Source organism: Quercus lobata, chromosome 12, assembly GCF_001633185.2.
Source record: "Quercus lobata isolate SW786 chromosome 12, ValleyOak3.0 Primary Assembly, whole genome shotgun sequence".
In the NCBI taxonomy this organism is placed as follows: domain Eukaryota; kingdom Viridiplantae; phylum Streptophyta; class Magnoliopsida; order Fagales; family Fagaceae; genus Quercus; species Quercus lobata.
In genome coordinates, this window is record NC_044915.1 from 20,976,537 (window position 1) to 20,995,355 (window position 18,819).

Consider the following 18,819-nt stretch of genomic DNA (forward strand, 5'->3'; position numbering starts at 1 on the left):
GTTTCAATAAAGGTTTATTGTTGTCATGCTGATGATTGATGATTAATGGCATTGAAAATTCTTTTTATAGATTAGCTCCACATGTTGTATAGATGAGTAAGTTTTTTATTGATTTTACAGTCAAACGTGAAAACCAAAGAGGCTATTTTTATACCCAATGAAATCACTGATTTCACAAGAGACAGGGGGAAGGAGAGAGTCGTAAGGCACTGTGAAGGAGAGATTAAGGACCGCCACCATGTTAGACCATCTCCCACCTTTAATCCAGCCTCTTCCCACCAATATATACTGCCTGAACCACTATTGATATAGGTTTCTTTAAACAATAAAAATTGGTATCAAATATGATTTAGGTTTTGTTATTTTGGGTTGATTTTTATTAATTATGTATTTGGGTTATCGATTTTGATTAAGCTTGAATGACGAAGGAATAAAGGGCATGATCAAAGACGTTTGAAACCCATTTAGCTTAGGGTTGACAACCATTGAAGGTATTGCCAAGAAACAAGGAATTTTCTTTGCTTAAACGTGGTTTGGTTGTCATCCTATGTGATGTTCTTTTCTTCTTCTTCTTCTTATTTCAATTCATTCTTTGAATTTTATTTAGTGTTTTTTTTTTTTTTAATTATAATCATTTGTTTTTTAATTCCTTTTGATTTTGGTGTCCTTTTTTTTCTTCAAATTTCCGTGTCTACTGGTTTGGGTGTCAATGTTAACTTTCTAATTTAATGAATATTGAATACTCCAAACTGGATTGAGTATTGCACGCCAACTATTTGATTTGTATTACCCTTTTCTTATTATAATTATGATTGTTGTTTGGAATGTAAAATTGTATTATTTTATTTTTCTATTTGTCTATAGGGGACAAGAACAAGGCACTCCATACATATAGCAAAACTCTTGCAAAGGTCTATTTCTACCCTCTTTTGTGAAACTTTATTTCTTCTGCCATCGCACTGCCAGAGCCATTTTTGGGTAGGTTCCTTTGACTCTCTGTTGATTCGATTTTAATTTCATTTATCATTGATTTATTTCAAGTATATATTCCCTATGAGATCTCGACTGCACTCTTTGTTAATGTTTATTTATTTCTGGGTTTGTAGGTTTGAAGGCCAAGCCTTTGAGGCAGTCCAAAGTCCAAGAAGAATGGGTACGGTTAGGTCTATTTTTCCCTTTATTGAAATCCTATGAATTTAGACTTAACTAAGCCTTTTAAACATGAATAAACTCATGATTAATAATATATCCATTCTCGTGCGGTAGCACAGGTTACATACTAGTTTTCTATAATATAGATAGTCATGCACATTGTAATAGTATTTTACCTATTATCAAAAGTGAACATCATAAGCTGAAACTCTCTAAAAAAAAAAATAATAATAATAATAGCATCAGGAATCTTTGGCAATGCTTCTTTTTCTCATTTGATAATTTTATTCTTCCTCGTAATATATTATACATAATAAAATGAGCTATAAGTCTAAAAAAAAAAAAAATGTGCTATCTTATTAATATATTACAGTGGAAGGTTACTTAATAAACCATAATATGATGTCAAATGCCTTAAAAATTTTAATAGGCTTCAACTTTGTGCTTCTATATCTAAACTTAAAAATCATAAAAAGATTCAATTAAAGTATATTATGCTTTGATATAACACTTTAAATATATAATACTTCTAACCTATTTAAAATTATTTTAATTAAATTCATCTAAAACTGCTTCTAATTTTATATTTAAAATCTATTTGAAACCATTTTTAATCCATATTTTCTTACAAAAACTTATTATTAGTTCAAATATAAATTTAAATAAATAATTTGCATGTTCTAAAAAATTGGTTGTTCATTTTCAATATAAGTTAGTAATGACTCAATTTTTATAACTTACTTTGAAAAATGCAAACATAAAATAAATTTATTTCATCCCAATAACAAAATTAAGTTGGTTTTTTCCTTTGAGAATAATAAAATAAAGTTAAAAAGAAACAAAATATCTACTTCTTGTTTTTTTTTTCCTCTAAAAAAAAATAATAATCAAGATTGAAGAACTTGCATACTCTACCAAATAATATCTATATAAGGCCTTTTCAAAAGTTACAAAAATGTAAAATCTACCCTTAGTAATATTCAACTTAAGGGGGAATTTTTAATATACACTTAATTATATTTATTTTTAAATATATTTATGTATAGGATTACAAGTCAGTTCATAAGATTGATAATGTTAATAACACATTGGATGACAATATAGCAATCTCTTTAGAGAAACAAAATATAAAAAGATCACAATTAACAGAATGTCATACGTATTATAAATTGCAAAATGAATACATTGGGATTGGAATGAATGTCTTAAATTAAACAGCACAACTTAATTTATCGCACGATTCATCTCCCTCTATTCCTTTGAGTAAGACTTTGTGCTTCCGTTCATTTGCTCAGGGTAGATTGATGTTAAGTTTTTCTGCACAAAGAACAAACGCATATTAAGGCCGATTCGTATGGTGTCCAAAAATTCCATAGGATTAGGGGGTTTTCATGGAAAAGAATTGGAAAGAAACAAATTAAAAGAGGACCTTGTTACTTGTTTAGTCTATAGAACAATTTTTTTTTTCACAAGCATTGAGGTAGTAAGTTGTCAATTATATTGTAGACAAAATTCCGGTGTCACTAAGTTACGAAGGCAGGTTTGTATGGCGTCCAAAAATCAATAGGATTAATGGGGTTTTCATGGAAAAAATGGAAAGAAACAAATTAAAAGAGGGCCTTGTATTTGTTTAGTCTATAGCACAATTTTTTTCATAATTTTTTTTTTTCAAAAGCATTGAGGTGGTAAGTTCTCAATTGTAGACAAAAAACTGGTTATTCATTTCTAATACTTACCAGCAAGCTCTTTTTCACTACAGTCATTATCACACTTCTTTTCACAGAAGGTGTTACCATTGCCTTCACCCAAGCATCCTTTGCTGCAGTTGGAGAAGCATCCCTTGAACTTGTCCAACTCAGCAGCCTTAGCCTCTTGAAGGCTGAATGCTGCAACGACAACAATGCACATGAGAAACACTGCAACGAACTTGTTGGCCATTCTCTTAATTTGCTTATGTGTATGTGTGTTAAATTTTTTATATTTTTTTATGTTTGCCTTTTCCTTTTTTTTTTTTTTTTTTTTTTAGTGTTCCATTGACAATGGCGTAGAGGGTATATATAAGGGGCTTGTAAGGCTGTCGTTTTTTTGGATACTTCCTAGAATTATGGGATGATTTGTGATTAAAAGTATGGTTGATGTATAGGATTTGCTAAACTTGGGTTGGTGAATGATTCAACTTTGTCCAATTTTAGCGTTTGCTTAAGAAATCATTGGAAAATCGGTCTTTACGCATCTTTGGTTGCAAGTTGCAACCACTTGTAACCAAATCTCTCTCTCACGCACAAGTATGCTCAATGATAAATGAGTTCTTTTATGGCCACAATTTTTATGCCACAACTTTTACCACAGCTCTAATGTGGTAGTGAGTAGTTGCCTATCACTTCGGAGTTGTGGCAAAAAGTTGTGGCAAAAAGTTGTGCTACAAAAAGTTGCATACACGTATTTTCTTAAGATAAATTAGATGCGTGGAAGGAACCCTTGTGAAATGGCGTCTGTGCCCACAAGAACTAAGAGAAAGCTTAGCAGCTCTACTGGGACTTGCAGCCGCAACTTCTTCTTTTGACTACAAGATAGAACTTCATCAATATATTACTAAAATCTGAAGCGTAGAGTTTAATTCTGCTGCTCTCATGTTGCGCCACATCAGCTGCCACGTCATTTTCTTTTTAAAAAAAATATTTTCCCTTCAATTTTTAAATGGTTCTTATAATTTACAGCCCTATAAATCTCATCAATATAAATCCCAGCCCACTACTTCTTTATTTACTCCCACGATCACCCTCTAATAAATTTGTATAATTAATCCAGCCCATCTTTTATTTATTTAGTTCCACTATAAAGCCCAACCCAAAACCTTTTCAGTTCATCTTAAAGGAAAAAAAAAAGGGAGGCTTAAAGGGAGGATAATATTACGTTCAGGGTTTTGAAGATATCTAACATTCATGCCGGTTTGAAAAAAAGAAAAAAAAAAAAGGGAAGCTTAAAGGGAGGATTGCCGGTTTGAAAAAAAGAAAAAAAAAAAAAAGGGGAAGCTTAAAGGGAGGATTGGGTTTTAAATATGTAACGTAGAGGGGAGATTAAAGGGAGCAAAAAGGAAAACAAAAAAAAACAAAAAAAGAAACGTACATTCAAGCCGGTTTGGAAAAAAGAAATAAAAGAAAAGGGAAGCGTGGGTTTTAAATATGTAACGTAGAGGGGAGATTAAAGGGAGCAAAAAGGAAAACAAAAAAACAAAAAAAGAAACGTACATTCAAGCCGGTTTGGAAGAACGAAAAAAAAATAAAAAAATAAAAGAAAAGGGAAGCGTTTAGGGTTTTGAAATATTGTGTTCAGGGTTTTGAAATATGTAACGTAAAGGGAAGCTTAAAGGAAAAAATAAAAAATAAAATAAAATAAAACGTTGAAGCCTTCAGGTATTGCTTCAGAAAACAGAGAATTTGAAAGCTACTCACCTTTCTGCTCTATCGTTTCTCAGTAACGGCTGCCTATCTGATTTCCTTCCTCCCTTTATTCCTTTCCACGTGGTTTATAAATGCTAACAGAACCTCCCTGCTTTGGTTGAGGTATCTCTACATCTCAATTCTTTTTTTTGGGTGCAAAACTTTTATTCTCTGTTTCAATTATTTTTTTGGGGGTGCAAAACTTTTATGCTCTATTTATATTAATATGAGACGCTTTTATTTTATTTTATTTTATTTTTTGTTTGTTTGTGTTTGTGTTTATATTATTTGAGCATCCTTGGCATGCCATTAATGTGTTTGTGAGATTGCCTGAATGTCGTTTCAATAGTGCTATAATTTTACTGCCCAAAAAAGTATTTTATTTTACCTTGGTTTATTTGGAAATAGACAGGCTTATCAGCAGTTCATCTGTGGCTGCTGGGAATGGTGTTAGTGTCACACCTATTGGACATGTGGTGCTTTGTTTTGCGAAGGAAGTCAAAATTACTACTCCACCGAGTTATTCTTCTATAGAACGTACAAGGTCTACCTACTACTATAAACTTTTCTTAACAAACGATCCTGCTGAGTGCTGAGGAAGAATCTAGCGGATTTCACTCCATGGCAGCAAAGTAAATAAACATATTACAACACTAAAATGTTATTATTGTTATATATTTTGAATTAGTATCTTATTGAATTACAATTTTTTTTATATTTTTAAGGTCCATGTCATAATTTATATTATATTTTTCCTTCAATTTTTAAATGGTTCTTATTGATATTTTTCACTGCACTTTCCATTGAAGAGGTATCGTGATCATCTCTATTAGCTGTATTCTTGGGAACCCACCAAACTCTTATGCTTTTGTCAAGGCTTCCACTATAGAGCAAGAACCCACCACCAATATTACTTGGTCATTCCTGCAAGCATTTGACTGGACCTTCATGGCCACTTAATGTTATTATTGTTATATATTTTGAATCAATATCTTATTGAATTACATTTTTTATATATATATTTTTAAGGTCCATGTCAAATTTTGTTCAAATTTTCTTTTAGGTTCAAGGCCACCGTCAACTTTAATGGTGAGGAGTTGTTAGATGCCGAGCTATTGATATCTACAAGGTTTGTATATCAAGTTGAGGCAGGTTGTGTATGTTTACTGTTTTAATTTTCATGTTGATGATCATGACATGTATTGGTTTGGGGAAAAAATATAGTTGCACTTTTAATGGTTTTCAGCTCACTATGAATATAATTTAGTATAAATGTGTCCACATCTTTATTTGATTAATCTTCAGTTGCATAAGAAAATTAAGCTTAAAGTATGTAATATGGATATGTTTTACACATTTTGATGAATCGTTTTCCTTAAATGTCAAACATTGTAAGAAACAAAAAAAAAAAAAAATTGTTGTAGGAAAACCAAAGGCTGCCAACTCCATCAACAATCAAAAAATAGAAGTAGCAGAAAGTTTAACTAATAATTCTCCACTTGCTTCCCTCATAATTGTTGAAGCTCTAAAATGCCAATCCAAATGCTTCACAAATAATTAAATAACTTATCTTTCCTATTTTTTTTCTTGAAGGAAACATATATTTTATTGCAATTGCACTATCAAAGCTTCATCCATCCACACTATCAAATTCGTCCCAAATTGGGCATGCCTAGCCACTGTAGATTTTCCATGTTAACTTCTCTTTTTACAACAAAAACTTCAAAGTGCTCAAAGTTGTTCAGTAATGGTCTTACCTCCTCAATGATGTTTCTAACCATGTTGATCAATATCCATATGGATATGTAGCTGAATCACCTTCTAAAATATAAGCATTTTTCTATTCTTCATGAGCAAAATTCCAGCAACACAAACAGCCACCAGCTCAACTTCTAGAGGATCTTCGAATTGTCTATTTTTTTTTAATGCATAGCACTGTCATTGGAAGAAACACTGAATTTTAGATAATGGCACACATTATTGTTAAAGTTTTAAATTTTATGTCCAAATTTGCTGCTAAAATATGATTAAGGCTTTGGTCATTAATTTCCTTTGAAACACTATTTGTGCATGAATTTTTTGAAGAAGAACAGGGGGTTGGTTATTTGAGTGAGAGTGCAATTATTTATGTAAATCTGAATGCGTATGTAAATTGCAAATATGACTGCATTTTTTTTTTTAGAAATTTATTGTTGAAAACTTTCACAATGTGACACCTTTGACGGTTGAACCAATTGTTACTTGCTGCCGACAATCTTTTATTTACTATATGGACAGTTAGTAACTGATGGTTTGTAGGTACTATGGAGTCTTCTTATTATGCACGATTAAGAAGAAGGATGATTACATGTAACATGCAAAATGTGCTCAATTGACTTGGAAATGTACAAATTAGCCAACCGAGTTTGGTAGAAATTATGTTTCCAAAAAGCATAATACAATAAAAATTCCTCATCCTATTTATAATACTAATCTCTATCTTTAAAAGAATAGATCTTTTTTTATTATTAATATTTATTTAAAAACACTTGAAACAACTTAATTACAGTCCTCTAAAGTTTTCACCTAACATGACACTAACTTCAAATTTATAAAATTCTTTCTATCTAATTTTAAATTAATTAAATTTTACTAACTTGGAAAGACGGATGATCAGCTCTTCACTGACTACAAGGCCAACTATAGTTGTATCCTTTCCACATCTAATTCCAAGACAATACCTTCTATCATCATGAATCCTACAATATATTGTTTATATATATAATACAACTTAAGTAGTAATACATTAAAAAATATTTCAAATAATAACACGATCATAAAAAATAAAAATAAAAACCACGCGCAACGCGCAGGGGCGGAGCCAAGGGGGGGGCGAGGGGGGTCAAGTGCCCCCCCTGACTCCTCTTTAAAAAGTTTATGAGTACTGGCATGTAGAAGTCAGTAGAACTCCATCTTAAATGCTTTGCTAGTTTGCCCATTCTGGTTTAAGAAAAAAAGCAGAAAGCAGTCTCTAAAATAGCTTTGATGCCGAATAGAAAGGAGAACAGTTTCACAGCATCAAGAGATTTACGGTACTATTTAACCAACTACATCGCTTTTGTTTAAAACATAAACTTTTATCATTTTCATAAAAAAAAATAATAATAAAATAAAAAACTATTATCATTTCCCAGATTTTAGCATGTCACTATTCACGGAATTTTGATTGTTTATCTTTTTTTTTCTTTTTTTTAATTTCATTGAATTTCAATTGGTGGTGGGGTTTATATATTTTATGCAAAATATATATATATCTATATATATATATATATATATATATTTAAAGCCTAACTAATTAATGTCCTTGTACCGTACTCAAATTCAAACTTTGGGTCTAGGTTTCTACTATAAAGTATAAACCCAATATAAATACTTTGAAGAATTAATATACAGCAAAAAGACAGAATTCTATATTTTTTTAAAAGCAATCAAGACAATATACGTATATTGTATACAACTTTAAAGGTATTAACACTTTTACATTGATTATTTTTTCAATTTATTACAAGGAACTAAATTAGATATCTAAATTTATGTATTTAGATTAATATATCTTGCTTTGATTGTTACTAACTACTGTATAAATTCGTTATTTTTGTTTTGATATAAAATATATATTTGTAGTTAATTGAAATTATGGAGAATACATAGTATAATAATAAATCTTGCCCCCCTGAATTGAAATTCTGGCTCCGCCATTGGCAACGCGCGAGTCCGCGACTAGTTGATATAAAAACCGTATGAATAAAAGGGAAATCTCCTAGACAAACAAACAAGGGGTATCCATATGTACAATCCACAGAGGCATGCAAAGTTCTGTTCTGGATGTGTTTGTTTACCCTGAAAGCAGGAACAATTCCTTGCATTACAAATGGCCCATGCACGCAGTGGACACCACACCAATATATGTTTTTTTTAGAATTATGATTGAAGTTTAACTTTACCATTTTCTAACGGTTTAAACTTTTAAGACTTTCCGAGCATTTTAGGTCAACAATCACCAATTTACTGTATACATTCATCTACACCATTTTCTAACAATTTAAACTTTTGAGACTGTAAGAGCATTTTAGGTCAATAGTCACAAACTTACCATGTACATTCATTTACGTGGGAAGAATGTTGTTGCACACCCTCCATGTGAAGACTTTAAGCTTATTTGAAACATCTAACTTCCACAATTGTGATTAGGATATCTAGTAGTTGTTGAGATTGGTATGAAAATTTTGTTGTGGGACTTGGCCATCTAATTATTGTTGACTTTTAACATCTTGAATATGTTGTGTGGCTACCATTTAATTATATATATGAGCAAAGCTTCCATCAACTACTCCATTGTATTGGATGGGGATAGCACAGTTATTTTAAATACATGACGTGCCTATGTGCATGGATTTTCAGCTCACAAGAACACGCAATCCAAACTCTCCATGCATTGAATGTACCTTCATGGATGAAGCGAGTTGGTGGAAATCCCAACCTGGAGGACTATTGCTTAGAAGTTGAATGCATGAATGGTTATTGATCAAAGAAAGACATGCTAAAGAAAGAAAAAACATGAAAGATCTAAATTAAGGGATATGGAGTAAGTGACTATTGGTGGTACTGGTCTGAAATTGAGCTTGTTATTAAATGAGATGTAAAACCTAAGGATGTAAATAACTCAACATGATATTGTAAATTTGATGCGCCATTGAATGTTTTTATAAATGGATCTCAAATTTGATACCCATTTCAGTATTGCATCAAACAACCAAAGATACTTGACATACAATGGCCCTCATGGAGCTCCAAACAAATCTAAAACAAGTATATTCTCAACCCTGAGAAACAGAGTCAAATATTTATTGAAGGAAGGACTACAAAAACAAAATAGGAAGCAACTTTAGTAGTACCATTTTTCTTTTTCTTTTTTTTTTGAGATAGAACTTAGCAGTACTCAAAACACCATAATTCCAACAAGTAGTGCTAGGATAGGTGCTGGAGAAACATAAGATGAAGCAGATGCTGGTGGGGTCAGCACAGGTCGAATTCCCGGATTTGTTGTGGGTGCTTTTGTTTCCACTGGTGGAGATGCTGGTGTCAATTGCAGAGTTGTGTCAGATTGTGGTGCTGGAGCTAGTGCCACTGCCTTAGAAGCTGTCCAACAAAAAATTTAAATGAAAAAAAGTTTAGGTATCAAGCAAGATTACACATGACCAATCCTGATTAGTCTACTAAGTATTCATAGCCAACCCTAAAAATTTGTGACTAACGTTTGATTGTTGTGTTGTAGTTAAGGAATCAAGCATAACAATATTGGCGACTTTGTTTCCCATTCTAGTTTCAGAGATATATATATTATAACAATACTCTTTCAGTGAAACGAATATTATTGAAATTTCAGAACAGAATTACCTCGTGGACTCAAAGGAGAAGCAGCTATAGGTGAGGAACTTGGTACATGTGAGATAGGACCTGTCAAGAAAGTTCACATTGCTTATTGTAAGCACAAATCACAAATGTAGACGAATTGAAATTTAAGACAGTTACCTCGTGGACTCAAAGTAGATGCAGCTATAGGTGAGGGACTTGGTACATGTGAAATAGGACCTGTCAAGAAAGTTCACATTGCTTATTGTAAGCAAAAATGTAGATGAACTGAAATTTAAGACAGTTACCTCGTGGACTCAAAGGAGAAGCAGCTATAGGTGAGGGACTTGGTCCAAGTGAGACAGTACCTGTTACGAAAGCTCACATTGTTTAAAGTAAGCACAAATGTAGATGTGAAATTTGTGTTTTACTTGCTTCTTTGCCATTGGATTTTTCAATTTTATGTATCTATGTATAGAAATATATATTAAATCATAGGAATTTTTTAGTACCCGGAGCTGGTAGGGGTGCACTGGAGGCTGCAAAATGCAATGAATTGCACCATCAGATATCTTTCACATTTCAAATGAACTCTAAGCGTCATTAAAAAGTTCAAATTCAGATTAGATAATGTGATTCACACCTTTGCATTGTACGGGCACGGCCATGTTACATGCTTGTGGAAGAGAAAGTGCTAGAGTTCGGTTTATAGGGAGTACAGGCACATTGGCGGTTAGTACGAGACAAGCACAATCCACACTCGTGCTGGTGAGTGACTGCAAGGAACTGCAACAGTCAGATGTTGGTGATGAACCATTATTGCTACTTCCAGTAATGAAATTAAAACATGGGGTAAAGCTATTGATCATTGATGTTGTACATGGTGTCCTAATCTGCCCTTTAATTAATATTGCTGAAATGACTAAAAGAGTTGCTGATATTGCAATAAGTCTAGAACCCTTGATAGCCTCCATGAGTTCTAGGAATAAATCAACTACAAATGGTCTTCAGTCTGCAATCTGTGAAGAAATGGTTTGGTTTGGCTTTGGTTATTGATGAGGTGTTTTATACATATAGGATCTAGGAAATTTGGAGGGAAAAAACAGGTAGATTTGACATGGGTTTTGGAGTTGAACTACTCTTAACTAATACTCATGAGTGAAGGAATCCTTATATTTCTAGTTAGGTAGGTTTGACATGTCAGATATATAACTTTTTGTTTTTATTTTTGGTCAATAGGAAGTTATAATTTTTTTTTTCATTTAAATTTTGTTAATGACTCAAGTAATGATATCATAGTGCATAGTCGAACTTGGTCTACAACCTTATGTCTTGGACTTGCCGGGCATTTAACTTTGTATGGAAATCTGGATTATGCAATTGAAAGTGATGCAAAAAAAGGTATTCATTAACAACTCTCCGTAGCAATAGAAAAAAAAAAAATCAATTGTTTGATCACAGAGCTTGCAGGTTTTACTATTTGCTATTGAGTGGGTATATTGAGATGATTGATCCCAACTAATCTAAATTTAGATTTTAGACATATTCTTACAAAGTTTTGTCCTTAAAAATGTCTAAATAATTGCATATTTTCTTTAATGTCGAGAAGTTCTTAAGTTATCATGACAAGTACTCCTAGTTTAGTAAGAGTTGGTCACCCAAAAAATACCAATTCCTTTGTCCCTTCCAAACAAGTTTGCCATATAAAAATCTCATCCTTCCCTTATTTTCTCAACTAAAATCCATATCTCACTATCCTGAATATTGTTCACAGAGTTCATCTATCCTCACTTATAGACATTTCAGGCAGTCAAAAATTCCAACATTAGTAAATTGCTTTTAAAGGAATTGAAAAGGGTCTAGTCCTGGTCCTGGTGGCCATGTTATAGAGTGGAGCCATGGCTCAGTCAGGTTGCACAAGTGTGCTCTCCAACCTGGCCCCATGCCTTAACTACATAACTGGAAATTCATCGACCCCATCATCATCATGTTGCTCACAGCTCTCTAATGTTGTTCAATCATCCCCACAGTGCCTTTGCACTGCCCTTAATGGTGGTGCTGCCTCATTGGGTATTAATATAAACAAAACTCGAGCTCTGTCACTACCTAGTGCTTGTAATGTGCAAACTCCACCCATTAGCCAGTGTAAAGGTAAGCTCAAGTTTCACATATACTTATGCTTATGGATCATTGAATTAAGCCGATAATATATTATACCCACACATTTTTTGCATAAAATTGCATGTTGTTATTGTTTAAAAGTACGAGTATTTTCTTATTAATCCTCGTAAAATGAATGTCAATTTTCATTTTGGTCCTTGTAAATTGTTTTTCCTTTTTTGTTTAACAACTCACTATACTATGGTGAAGCAGGTGCCAACGGAACTCCACCAGTTGGTTCTCCAGCAGATTCTTCTGATGAAACACCTGCAGGTGCAACTACCACTTCAGCATCGGGCATTCCTTCAGGTATATATAGCATGATACATGTGTTCAAGTTTTGGTATATTTTTTCTCCAAAAAAGAAAAAGAAAAAGAAAGACATATTTAGGGAACAAGGTTCCATATTTAGCTTTCATTTGACATTGTGTCATGCACATATTGTCCAATTAGAAGAGTTCCATAGATAAAATATCCTATGTTATTGACACAATATGAAATTGTTATGTCCTGACTCTACCAGGACTGCAATTGTTATTGAAACAGCATTGTCCCTAATCGTCACCTTTTCAAAACTTAGTTATATGTTGAGACAGGTCTCCAACAAGTTACATGCACTTGTCAATGATTTTTTCCTTTCTTTTATTTTACTGCTAATTTTTCTATAGACTGATGTTTTCATTTCAATGCTTGTATGATTGCCGGAGCAGGGTCAAAAACAACCCCATCAATAAATGGGGGTTCTTCTGATGGAAACACCATCAAAGCACCTCTTCATTTCATGGTTTTCCTGCTCTTCATTGTCTCTTGTGCTTCAACTGTCACAATGTTCTGAGAATTAGTCTTCCATAGGGATTTCCTGTTCTAGTTTTAGAATAACTCTTTGCCCACCTCGTTACGATGTTGAAGATGATCCTTGCTTTTACTTGGAGGACTGTGCTAGTATTATTTAGTTTTATTATTTGATGCAATAATAAGGGCTTCTCTTTGTCTCTATTATTTGTTTAAAGACATTATCTTAACTAACCAGACCAGATATCAACCATCATGTTCCAACAAGATAAAAACAAAGCCATAAAATTATAAAAAAGAAGTTAGTTTCCAAGAAGGTGCAGGGACAAGAATGTTGGAGTTCACAATAATATCTTACAGTCATAAGATGGAATGGTTGTAAAATTCCAATTAAGCGCATAAGAATAAATTGAATGAGTCCCTTGGAAATTCAGCCAACATTTTTTTTTTTTTCTGAAAGAATGAAATTCAGTTTATATTATACGTTTCAAGTCAGTGCAAAAGATGGACTATCCACCACAATATATAGCAAAACTTCAAAACCAATATATCATTTGTGAAATCATGAAATTTTTGGTACTGCCAAATCTGGAAGTGGTCCAATTTTTATGATGGTTATGGCCTGCTTTCTGAAATTTGTACCTTTGAGCAGAATCTTAAAACATAATCATAAAAATCTCATTTCCATTGCATGCCTATTATACCATGTCTAACACTTCCATAATTTTAGTGATTAATGCCAACAAAAAATTGTGTAAACATACAAATTCGAAGTCATGTGACAGAAATCTTTTCTTGGAGTAAGCACCATGGAATTTCAAAACTGCAGAAACTGGAAACTTGGAAGGAATTCCAAACTGTGGACAGTATGTAGATGTTTTCAAAGCATCAAATACAAAAATAATAGTCTGCATCAATAATTAACCATTGTGACCGAATTTTTAACTGGGAAAAAAACTAATACATTCAAGATTTCCCTGCAAAACTATGATATTGATGTGGGTTTGTTTTTAAAATGGTCTACTATTGAGTTTAGGTCTAATGTCCTCAGTGAAACAAAATACAGTGCTTCCTCCTTCCAAGACTTGAGACAGATACTTTATCCAATCCTGGCATAGATTTAGATAATATTGGACATAGGAAATTCTCAAATTTTTAGAGTACAGACATGGGAAACAATATAAGAAAATCAAGGAAATGGCATATTTTTGCAACTATTTAAGGAAATGAGATCCAAAGTTAAGCATGATTTTCTGAGTGCTTTTGAGCATCATTGTCATGATATCCTTAATTAATGCTTTTATAATTATCATAACCAGCATAATATTGAATTCTGTTTGAATTGGGTTCTAGTGTTGCATGCGGTGACTGTCAAGCATAATATCCATGATACTAAAGGGCCATTTCACTTGGTCTTTCCTGTGGTAGTTGAAAAAGAGAAAAAAGTAATTCTACATACACAATCATCTTGTTAGGTGGCAATTTGTTATGATTTTCACATAAGCTCACCATCAACACAACTTTATTGTTTACCATTGACAACTTGTTACTTCAACAATTGTGGAAAAAATTGTGTAAGTAGTTGTGCCTCATTGAAAGTGAAAAAGAGCAACATGCCATGTTGTAAAGAATAGAAGGAGAAGGTATCTCATGCCTCAGATATATGTATCTTATTTCTTATTGTGTGTGGCCTCCACACATACTATAAGAGAAAGGATGATTATATCAAATGCATAAGATAATTATTGAAACACTAAGTGCTAGCTGAATATGAACCAGAATATTCAACCACCGCCTCAATCAGGTTTTGTTAACCTGCATCCAACCACCAGAGTTTTTCAATTCTGAATAAAATTAAACAAGTTTGAACATAATCATGAGGATGGTCGATGCTTCCCTAGATTATTCCTCGTTCTGACCTGCTCATACTGGACCATGGCCAGCCTTTCAATTTGGACACGTATAGCTCATTAGATGTAGAAAACATAGCTCGTTGTACTCCTAAAATTTAGCATGTTTTTCCTGAATTATATTACATAAAACGATGGTAGTAGAAATACATAAAGAGAAAGGCACAAATACACAAAAGCTAGCACACTCAAGAAAGACTCAAAAGGTTGACTTTATTATTTTAATTTAATAAAGTTCCAAGGATTTAGTTGCTTTCCAAGAATCTGTTAAAATGTAGGAAAAGTTGGTGACCCACATATAAGCCAGATGCCTCACTTATGTTCAAAACATTCCCTTTATAAACCACATACAAAACTCAGAAAAGACACAAAAACAGGAGCTTCTTTCATTGCTTATTTGATCATAGACAATATTTTGGCCAGAAAATCTTATATTATCCAATGGCAGATAAAAGAATGCAGATGGTTCTAGCTTTTGTCCTTGTGGCAGCTCTATGTGGAGGATCAATGGCTCAACCGAGTTCAAGTTGCACCAATGTGATCATTAGCATGTCTCCATGCCTAAATTATATAACAGGAAACTCCTCCACCCCCTCTTCTTCATGCTGTACACAGCTTGCTAGTGTGGTCAGGTCACAGCCACAGTGCCTGTGTGATGTCCTTAATGGTGGTGCCTCATCTCTCGGTATCAACGTTAATCAGACTCAGGCTATGGTACTTCCTGGTGCTTGCAATGTCCAGACTCCCCCTATTAGCCAATGCAATGGTAAGAATAAAACCTTCAAACCGAAAATGCAATATGAATTTCAATCAAATATGGAAACTATTTACACTTAGGATGAACTTTCTAACACATTATCTGCAATTGGTCAGCTTCATCTCCAGCAAACTCTCCTGCAGGAACACCATCTTCTTCAGGTACAAAATTTGAGTCCAACTTACATTAGTTCCATACTGGAATAAAAATTGGTCCATTCTCATAATATTAGCAATATGTGCTGAATGTGAAACAACAAATGTATGCAGCAGCTTAACCTATGAAATTTTGGATTTTATGGTCACATGTACATTAACATTTTAGTCTTGTTACTCTATTGGTGCAGGAAATGGATCTAAGACAGTACCGTCAACTGGTGGGGACACATCAGATGGGAAAACTACCGAATTGACATCTTCTCTGCTTCTCTTCATAGTTTTCATAGCATCATATGCTTTGACTTTCACCATCATCTGAGCTATATTACTGTGTTTCTAATCTACTATCACCATACATATATAGGAGTGTTGTAATCTTATATGATTTTTTGGTATGTTCCTTTGGTCAAAGGCAGCATATCATTATACTCTTCTTTTTTTCTTTCTTTTTTTTCGGAGTTGGATTCATTTTATTCCCATTTTGGAATAAATTTTGTATGAATGTGGAGAAATCCATTGCATAAAATGGAAGTGAATAATTATTAATCTATTGTTGCGATAAATTTACATACATAATTTTCGTCAAACTTTTTTATAAAAGCTGAGATGATAAGTTGTGGATGATATAGACAAATAAAGTAATAATAATAATGGTGGATCCATGTGAAAATTAATAACAACTTGTTACCTCAATAAATTGTTATAAAAAAATAAAAAATAAATCGTGTCTTTAACATTACTTGGTTTGTTAAGAGGTCAAATTAAAAATACTGCACCAAACTTTCTGATTAAGATTCTCAAGAAAATAATAAAAAAATAAACTCAGCCAAAAGTTACAAAAAGAAAAAGGAAAAAAAAAAGGGGTTCAATGATGATAAATGCATTGATCTATATCAGAAGCTTCCGGCAAGGTCAATTTTATCCCAACAACATAAAATATTATACAGCAAAAAAGGGAAACCATATCAGCAAGCAACCTCAAAATCAGGGAAGTTTGACCCGCAAACCATTGCTGGTTAAGGTCTTGTTCTTTTAGGATTTGTTGCTCTTTTAGACTTAATTTTATTTAATTCTTTCACATACACGCATACTTGATGTAAGGTCCAATTCCTAGTCAAACAAAATGACCTTCCAAATGACCCATTAACCACGTCTTAATGTCTTATTAATCATTGGAAAATAGCCCTATAACCCCTCAAAATGTTGACATTATTAATCATGGGCAAAGATTATTTTTATCAACTTAATTATTTTACTATTCAGCCTATTTTTGCTACTATTTATGGGTTCTACTGTACTTTTTGGTATTATTTATGAGTTATACTGTATTATTTCAGCTAATTTAATTTTATCTTTATTTACACTACTTTCAGCAAAAAAAAATTTCAATTTCAATGAAATAAACGAATCCCAAATGAATACTATATGTGAGCAATTCTCATTACACTATACTATATGTAAAAATTTTGGCCGTCCCTCTTAGATTCGGTGCCTGAGTTTTGACATTGGGATATAATGGTACTTGTAAATTGTAGTGCCCTAGACTTTTAACTTCTAGATAATTGTAACCTCAAGGTTCTCAATAGGTAGATAACATGTTACCATAAAGTAATTTTCCACAACCATGCCAATTTATTCAATTCAAAGTTCTTTTATATCATCAAAGTGTTAGTTTTGTTTGTAGGGAATGCAAGTGGAAGCTATCAATTTTTGGCTCAGAAATCAGAATTTAATCATGTCCTTCTAAAATAGACGAAAATCCAATTATCATTGAGTCGGATTTAACTCAAGATATATTGAATTTATTTACATCTTAATAAAGTTACAAGTTTTTTTATCAAAAATGAAAACCCAATCAACAAGGGAAGAACAAAAACCACGTGTTATGCCAAAAAATGTTGCTAATTTGTCCTTACCGGAAAATATTTGGCACCCAACATGTGACGTAATTATCCAAAATTGGACCAAAAGCAAAAATTATCATTCTATCATGAATGAGTTCTAAATTAAGGGTTTATTTGGGATCCGTTTATTTTACTAAAACTAAAAACTTTTTGCTAAAAGTACTATAGACAAAGGTAAAAGTTAGCTGAAATAGTACAATAAGACCCATGAATAGTATAAAATGTGCAGTGGGGCCATAAATAGTAGTAAAAATAAGTTGAATAATAAAATAAACTATTTTTTTAATTGGTAGCCAAACGCACACTAAATTATTATTTTTTCCATAAAAAATTGATAGAGAGTGAGACAAATTTGTTCATATTATTGTTCTAATACAAGTCTATCTATTCTCCCTATATATAATAATAATAATAATAATAATAGGTGAAGTTGAGAGAAACTAAAATTAGAATTCCAAATTAGAGTTCCAATTTTGCGCCATGTATCATAAATTATTTATTTTTAGAGAATTTTATTTCTTAATTTTAATCAAATGTGAGACCACATCATAAATATTCATCCAAGTGAGTTATTACGTACAAAAAACAAAGAGTTTAGAATAAATGAATCATAAAAATAAAAAATAAAAAGTGCTTCACAATAATTAAAAAAAAAAAAAAACGTGGACAATTTACATTTTATACCTAATAATATCCTTACAAAAATTTTTAAAGAGTTAACAAAATATAAAAATGACTATCAATAGTATTTAAATTATATATATAGAGAGGAATTATATTATGCACCTTATTGTATATATCTTTAAGTGTATTCATACATATACATGGGGTTACAAGTTAATCTATATATAAAATAATAGGTGAAGTAGAGAGAGTGTGAAATTGAATTCCAAATTAGAACTCTAATTTTGTGCCATGTGTCTAGAATTTGAAATTGAAGTTGAATTTTGCATCATGTGGCTAAATGTATGTGGACTCATTCTCATTAAAACCACTTCTATGTATCGGGTCAAGTGGGTTACTGTGCTAATTAAGTTTTTTCTTGATTTTGTAGTCAAACGTGAAAACTAAAGAGATTAATATCGGTGATAAGAACTTGGTTTGGGTATATTGCATAATTTCCAAAAAGATAGCAAAGTTAGAGTTTGCATCTTT

At 32.3% G+C, this 18,819-nt stretch overlaps 3 protein-coding genes across 5 annotated transcripts; 1 reads left to right on the forward strand and 2 right to left on the reverse strand.

Annotated features, from left to right (window-relative positions):
- Nucleotides 1-2,294: 2,294 nt before the first annotated feature.
- Nucleotides 2,295-3,162, reverse strand: LOC115970740 (major pollen allergen Ole e 6-like). Its single transcript, XM_031090347.1, has 2 exons — nucleotides 2,889-3,162; nucleotides 2,295-2,469 (listed from the first exon to the last, which is right to left on the reverse strand). The coding sequence occupies exons 1-2, from the start codon at nucleotides 3,088-3,090 to the stop codon at nucleotides 2,444-2,446; spliced, it is 228 nt and encodes a 75-aa protein (XP_030946207.1). The 5' UTR covers nucleotides 3,091-3,162; the 3' UTR covers nucleotides 2,295-2,443.
- Nucleotides 3,163-9,371: 6,209 nt separating this feature from the next.
- LOC115972208 (non-specific lipid transfer protein-like 1) lies at nucleotides 9,372-11,019 on the reverse strand. 3 transcript variants are annotated; one of them, XM_031092411.1, is made up of 6 exons: nucleotides 10,627-11,019; nucleotides 10,496-10,522; nucleotides 10,292-10,351; nucleotides 10,164-10,223; nucleotides 10,029-10,088; nucleotides 9,372-9,770 (listed from the first exon to the last, which is right to left on the reverse strand). In XM_031092411.1, exons 1-6 carry the CDS (start codon nucleotides 10,955-10,957, stop codon nucleotides 9,571-9,573), a joined length of 738 nt encoding a protein of 245 aa, XP_030948271.1. In that variant the 5' UTR covers nucleotides 10,958-11,019; the 3' UTR covers nucleotides 9,372-9,570. The 3 variants fall into 3 exon arrangements, with proteins under 3 accessions (XP_030948271.1, XP_030948272.1, XP_030948273.1); XM_031092412.1 differs by lacking the exon at nucleotides 10,164-10,223 and having other exon boundaries at nucleotides 10,627-11,009; XM_031092413.1 differs by lacking the exons at nucleotides 10,029-10,088; nucleotides 10,164-10,223 and having other exon boundaries at nucleotides 10,627-11,009.
- Nucleotides 11,020-11,716: 697 nt separating this feature from the next.
- Nucleotides 11,717-16,282, forward strand: LOC115971871 (non-specific lipid transfer protein GPI-anchored 2-like). The gene is made up of 5 exons (XM_031091956.1): nucleotides 11,717-12,134; nucleotides 12,357-12,452; nucleotides 15,294-15,611; nucleotides 15,719-15,763; nucleotides 15,949-16,282. The coding sequence occupies exons 1-5, from the start codon at nucleotides 11,882-11,884 to the stop codon at nucleotides 16,077-16,079; spliced, it is 843 nt and encodes a 280-aa protein (XP_030947816.1). The 5' UTR covers nucleotides 11,717-11,881; the 3' UTR covers nucleotides 16,080-16,282.
- Nucleotides 16,283-18,819: the final 2,537 nt, after the last annotated feature.